The sequence below is a fragment of the Sphaeroforma arctica genome, assembly GCF_001186125.1.
Source record: "Sphaeroforma arctica JP610 unplaced genomic scaffold supercont1.115, whole genome shotgun sequence".
Classification (NCBI taxonomy): Eukaryota; class Ichthyosporea; order Ichthyophonida; genus Sphaeroforma; species Sphaeroforma arctica.
Window position 1 is genome coordinate 5,827 of NW_014040443.1, and position 6,638 is coordinate 12,464.

The 6,638-nt window shown below is 45.2% G+C and overlaps 1 protein-coding gene across 1 annotated transcript in view; it reads left to right on the plus strand.

Annotated features, from left to right (window-relative positions):
• SARC_02528 (hypothetical protein) overlaps positions 1-6,638 on the plus strand; it is a gene marked incomplete at its 5' end in the record, with an annotated part of 12,221 nt that overhangs the window by 2,305 nt on the left and 3,278 nt on the right. The window contains 7 exons of the mRNA XM_014303696.1: positions 146-344; positions 564-655; positions 1,356-1,509; positions 2,260-3,624; positions 4,115-4,170; positions 5,589-5,713; positions 6,332-6,553. Of these exons, the coding sequence (XP_014159171.1) occupies positions 146-344; positions 564-655; positions 1,356-1,509; positions 2,260-3,624; positions 4,115-4,170; positions 5,589-5,713; positions 6,332-6,553 (2,213 nt within the window). The remainder of the gene's footprint in view (positions 1-145; positions 345-563; positions 656-1,355; positions 1,510-2,259; positions 3,625-4,114; positions 4,171-5,588; positions 5,714-6,331; positions 6,554-6,638) is intronic.

Consider the following 6,638-nt stretch of genomic DNA (forward strand, 5'->3'; position numbering starts at 1 on the left):
GAATACACACACACACATATATATATATATATATATATGTGTGTGTGTGTGTGAACGATATGAATGTGATCATCCACGGACATCGACAAGGCGCCCTCATACACTAAATCTCCTCGCTCTCTCTCCTACCATACAACTACCACAGTCACCCTTACACTGACAATGACTCACCTACTATGGGCCGAGGCTTGTCCCCTCCGAGCGATGATGCGTCGGGCGACATGACGCCCATGCCACTGTCACCGATGAACTCCCACCGTGAGTTGGCCGAGCTTATCACTAGCGACGCGGATGTGCACGGCTCAGACATTCTCGACGAACTGACACACAGACTGGGCGCAACGGTAGGTGGATGTGTGATGTGAGTGGTTGTAGCTGTGTATTAGGGCGTGTATATATATATATATATATATATCAGTATAACGTAGTACAAAGTAATGCATTGCAGTATAACGCAGTATCACGTACTACATAGTAGTATCTCGTAGTAGAACAAAGCATAACTTAATGTAATGTAGTGTAAAGTAGTATATCTCAATGTAATTCCCTTGGTTGTACCATAGGATCTGTCCCAAGAAGACCCACAGTCAACTCGGCCAACACGTAGCACGCCCATGCCAATGCCCCCCAACGACAAGGCACGCGGATCACTCAGGTGTGTGTATACGTATACGTACTATTATCGCGTTCACGGATCATCTGTGTGGGCGTGTAGAGGTATATGGGAGGATCACTACGTTGAAAATGATTGTACGTGTACGTGAATACAACACACACACTGGTCTTCTGCGTAGGTGTGTACAAGTGTGTGGAGGTATCACACAGGTCAATGGTGGTTGTATGTGTACGTGAATATAACGCATGCACTGATCATCTATGTAGGCGTATACATATGTGCGTATGTACCACCTAAGTCAATGATGGTCATAGCTTGTACGTAAATATTGCACGTACTGATACTCTGTGTAGACGTATGTTGCTGTGTAGATGTGTGGCTAGTGCCAGGCATTGTGTATGTCTTTTCCGTATGCCAATCATTCCTATAGGCGCGCACAAGCAAGTCCGTGCATGCAACGCATATACAACTACATACATACATACCTACACGCACCTCCACAATAGAACACACCAGGTGTACACATATGAAACGCAACATATATGCATACACATCCACAATAGCAAACACCAAGTGTACACATATGACACGCAACATACATACATACACATCCACAATAACAAACACCAAGTGTACACATGACACGCATGTGCAATTACGTATACGTACACACACACACACACACACACACACACATGCACTACCAAACACCAACTGTATACGTACAATCCACCTGCAGAGACAATGAACTGCGCGTGAGCCCTCCCAGTTACCGGCCCACGCCCACGGCAAAGAACCTGACACTGAGCATAGGCTACCAGATGCGACTGCATTCGCGCACAGGCACACACAAGGACGTGGTGATGATCAGCCCTACCAAACACAGCGACCCGGTGCGTGGGAGAGTGGGCCATGTTTGTTATGTTGTGGGGTAGTATATGTGGGTATGGTGTAGGGTGTGACTACCGGGGAGGTGGGGTGCTATGTGTAGGCGTGGAATTAGAGGTGTACGTGTACATCTGTTTGTTTTTGTTTTAAGTATTAGTATTTATGTATATGTACATAGGGTATATTAATATAGTATTGTATTATTATATCATTATATCATTATATTTTTATATTGTTATATTATTATATTAGTATATTATTATTTTATATTGTTATATTATTATATTCATATATTCGTATTATATTGATATATATGTGTGTGCGGTTGTGAGATAATATATATCTCTGTCGATATTTACATGTGTTACATGAATATAGTTAATATTTGTATATATTGTGTGCACATATTGTACATAGGCATGATGTCTTGCCATGTTTTTATATATGGGCATATACATATCTACAGTATGTACACATATCTGTCAATTTACGCATACGCACTCGGCAAATATCAATAGCTGAGTGTCAATCAGTACCAAATCCGCAGTGAAAATACACTTTTACTCTTGCTACTCTGTAGTACTACGTTTTCTAGTCTCCCCGTAAAGTCACTACACTCCCACTGCTCTTTGGTACTTATTTACTTATCTGTCCTACACCTTCTGATACCGCTCCTTTGTCCGTTGTCTTTTGTACTTATTTACTTATCTGTACTGCGTCGTCCCCTTTTCACTCATACCGTCCCTGGGTACCAGGTTCTCTGCTCTGTTCAGCCGGGCCAACCGCCCCATCACACCCTCATGGATCTGCCAGACGATGTGCTGGTGGTGCACTTGCCAGACACCGCGGCAGACGTAGTGACCGAGATCACCGAACACTCCCTGAGCACAAGCACAGACACTCGCCCACGCCCACACACACAGGGGAGCCTACACCCCGACACCCCCCCCTCCCCCAACGAGGCTGTGCGCAGAGCCATGCAGCGCCAACAAAGCACCCAAAGCGATACGCATATAGGTGCAGACACTGTGGTCGAGGACAGCCCTGTTAGCCAGGACATGGGGCCGGGTGGTGGGATGTTGGGACAATCGCCGCCCCCGTCTCGGGCACAGGGGATGTACCACGCACACGCGCGAGCGCAGGAGACCGCGCCGGTGGCCGAGAGGTTTACGAGTGCACAGCACACAACCCATCGGAAGAGCAGCCAACACACCCACACCCACGCACACGCACACGCAAAAGGCCTACGCAGTGCGTCTATCACCAGTGTGGATGAGGAGGTGCGGCAGGTGGTAGAGGGTATTGGTATGGGGGCCGGAGGCTCGCGGGGGCAGGGGGACGGTACACCGAACACGTCTACTACCCGCACGTACACACGCACACGCGCGAATACCAGCTCTCAGGCGGAGAGTGTGGGTCACCCCCCCACACACCGCAGCTCAGGCGGGCGGATGGCCCGAAATGGCTCACGGCACGGACAGGCGAGCGCACAAAAACGCACACCTACAGTGATACTGGGTATGGGAGAGAGTGCCGAGCGTAGGCCTACCTACATAGGAGACCGAGGGCAGAGGGATAGGAGCAGCACCGCGGGTGCGGGCGGTGGGCGTAGTGTAGGTACGGCGAGTGGGGGTAGGCCGCAGGAGGTGGCCCTGAAGGAGAGCCAGCCGCCAATCACCGTCACCGATACGAAGACCAGCACGACCACGACCACGACCACGGGCGGCCACGGGGGCACACACACCAAAGGGAAAATACACACACAAGCACATACAAACACCTCTACACAGATGACTACGAACACTCCCGCCGATACGAACAACCCCAACCCCAACCCCAACACCAACAACGGGGAGAGCCGCATCCGTGCCCAGGGCCCTGCGCGAGGACACAGGGCAGGTGCAGCGGACACGCCGGTGCACCCGGACAACGGCCCTAGCCCTATGCACAAGACACCTATGCTGTCATTCCAGGCCCCATCAAACAAGGCACAGAGCACGAGCCATCCCAATGACCCCGGCGCAAGCGCAGGTGTAACTGGTAGTACTGCCGCAGGATACAACCGAACGCGTATGCATGGCTATAGTGCGGGTGCGGGTGCTGCTGGTGCTGGTGTGAACGTAAGTGCACGTGGGTATGAGTGTAGATGTATAGATGTGTGGGTGCTAGGGCGGGTATCGAGTAGCTCTCGAAGTGTATGTGGTTGTATCAGTATGTATGTCAGTACAGAAAGGGGGGAGGGGGGAGGGGGGCGTGATAGACAGGCGTAGCTCTAGTGCTGCGTGTGGCCGTGGATGATCTTTGGGTTGGTTTCACGTGTTCGTGGCATCCACATATGCTTATGTTAGTAGGTTAGGCCTCACTCGCTGCGTTGTGTATACATAACATCCATCCATCAATGACCACTGGCGCATTTCACTTTCTATTCTTGTCCGAATGGAATAGCAGGTTTTGTCTGTTTAAAAGGATATTACATGTTTTGTGTTTTCGTACCATAGTTTAAATGTATAGTGTTCTCTCTCTGGATGTGATCGTGTATCTCGTACCATTCTTGCTGTTTATTGTGAATAATAGATTTCTGTCTCTGTCTACATGGCATCTCCCTTACAGGTTGAGCAGGGCGCAGGTGCTAGCGGAGGGGCAGTTGGCGGCGGCAATATTCCTAGGTAAGGAATGAAGCACATACACTGTTCTGTTAAGATCATCTGCACGTATAAGTAGTGGTATTTTATAGATGTATAAACCTCTGCATTCATATATTGATATAGCTCTGTATTTAACTCTATTCATAGATGTATATAACTCTGTATTTATATATTTATATAGCTCTGTATTGAACTCTATATATAGATTTTCATAACTCTGTATTCATATATATATGGTTATGTATTTAACTCTATTCATAGATGTATATTCATATATTTATATAGCTCTGTATTTAACTCTATTCATAGAGTTTTATAACTCTGTATTTATATATTTATATACCTCTGTATTTAGCTCTCTTCATAGACGTATATAACTCTGTATTCATATATTTATATACCTCTGTATTTAACTCTATTAATAGATGTATATAACTCTGCATTCATATATTTATATAGCTCTGTATTTAACTCTATTAATAGATGCATATAGCTCTGTATTTCTGTATGTATATATAGCTCTGTATTTAACTCTATTTATAGATGTATATAACTCTGTATATATATATATATATATATATATATATTTCATCTGTACTCGTTGAGGTATACAACTCTGTATTCAGATATGTATTTAACTCTGCATTTATTCATGTATATTATGTATATGACTCTGTATATAACTATGTATTCAGCCATGTATTTATATATATATATTATGTATATGAGCTTGTTTATAACTCTGTATTCAGATACGTATTTAACTCTGCATTTATTCATGTATATTATGTATATGACTCTGTATATAACTCTATATTTAGATGTGTATTCAACTCTGTATTTATTCATGTATACTATGTATATGACTGTATATAACTGTATTCAGATATGTATCTAACTCTGTACTTTTTTATGTATATCGTTATATTATTCTGTATATAACTTTGTATTCAGATATGTATTTAACTGTGTATTTATTTATGTATATTATATATGACTCTGTATATAACTCTGTATTTATTTATGCATATTTTGTATTTGACTGATTATAACTCTGTATTCGTATTAGTACATAACTTTGTATTCATATATGTATTTAGCTCTGTATTGTATTCATATATGTATATAGCTCTATATAAAATATTGTAATTATGTATATATTTACCTTGCTTCATAGATGTATGTAACTCTGTTTGTACACGTGTACATAACTCTGTATTCGTATACGTCTATAGCTCTGTATACAATCTTATGTTCATGGACGTATATATGTCTTTACAACTGTATTTAGTATATAACATTGTATGCAATTATGTATTCATACAACGTATATATCACAGAGGTCATTCAGGCGACACACACTAACACATCCCAACGTACGTAACACTAGAGGCATCCTAGGCGATGCGCGTTAACAGATGTCTATGTACATACCACAGGGGCAATCTCTTAGGCGTAAACGGCCGACAACCTCACAACACCACCACAATGCTCTCTAAGCCAGCACGGTACGCTAACGTTCCCGAGACACCGGCACGTAGTGCTAAGGATGTGCCGAACTTCGGTGAGTACGGCATTCTGGGTGAAAACGTGATAGTCGTGATGGGTATTATAGCTTCCTTCGTGTACTTGAGTAGATAACTATGTGCATGGAGCGGTCACTGTGGGGTGTGTCTGTCCCAAGAAGTATATCAAGGGGCTATACCTATAGCGCCCGGTGCTATTGCAGGCAGCCGTTAGCCATGGTCTATGGCCCTTTCTGAGTGCACCTGAACGTCTATGTGTGTAATCGTGCGCTGCTGTGCTTTTGCACGTGCAAACGTTAACGGCAACCATAGTGGAGTGGGCTCTGGTCTTGTGGGCGGCTCTGCGGTTGTACTCTCAGCAGAGCAGTGATGCTACAGACCTCTGATTCTTTATATGGGATACGCACACGCACGGTTACACACAAACGTACCTACACAACCGTGCATACCCAGTGTACACGCTCAGAAGTCGCATAGACGAGACAGAGGAGTTGGAGAAAGGGACTGGTACGGGGTGCCAGTACTTCTCTTTGCACATGCAAATATACTGCAACAATTCACACCAAGTAGCATAGCATCCATCGCCACCTAACTGAAACTGGATACCCTCCCACACGCGTACATGCTCATGTATCTACCCCACTGTGCATATCCAGTTCCCACGCCCACAAGTCGCATGGACGAGAAAGAGGAGCTGGAGAAGAGGGCCGGTAATGAGTTCTTGCCGTCGTTTGTGCTGGCGCAGTTGTTTCAGTACGATGGGAAACCAGACGCACTCACCCCACTGCCTATACTGCCTGAGCACGAGCAGGACGGCACCTTTGAACGCGGTCTGCGGTTGCTGGATAAGATGCCCTTTAGGGACACGCATAAAATTGGTGAGTGTGTGTGCACAGTGCGCTTGAGCGTGAGCGTGAGCGTGAGAGTGAGCGTGAGCGTGAGCGTGAGAGTGAGCGTGAGCGT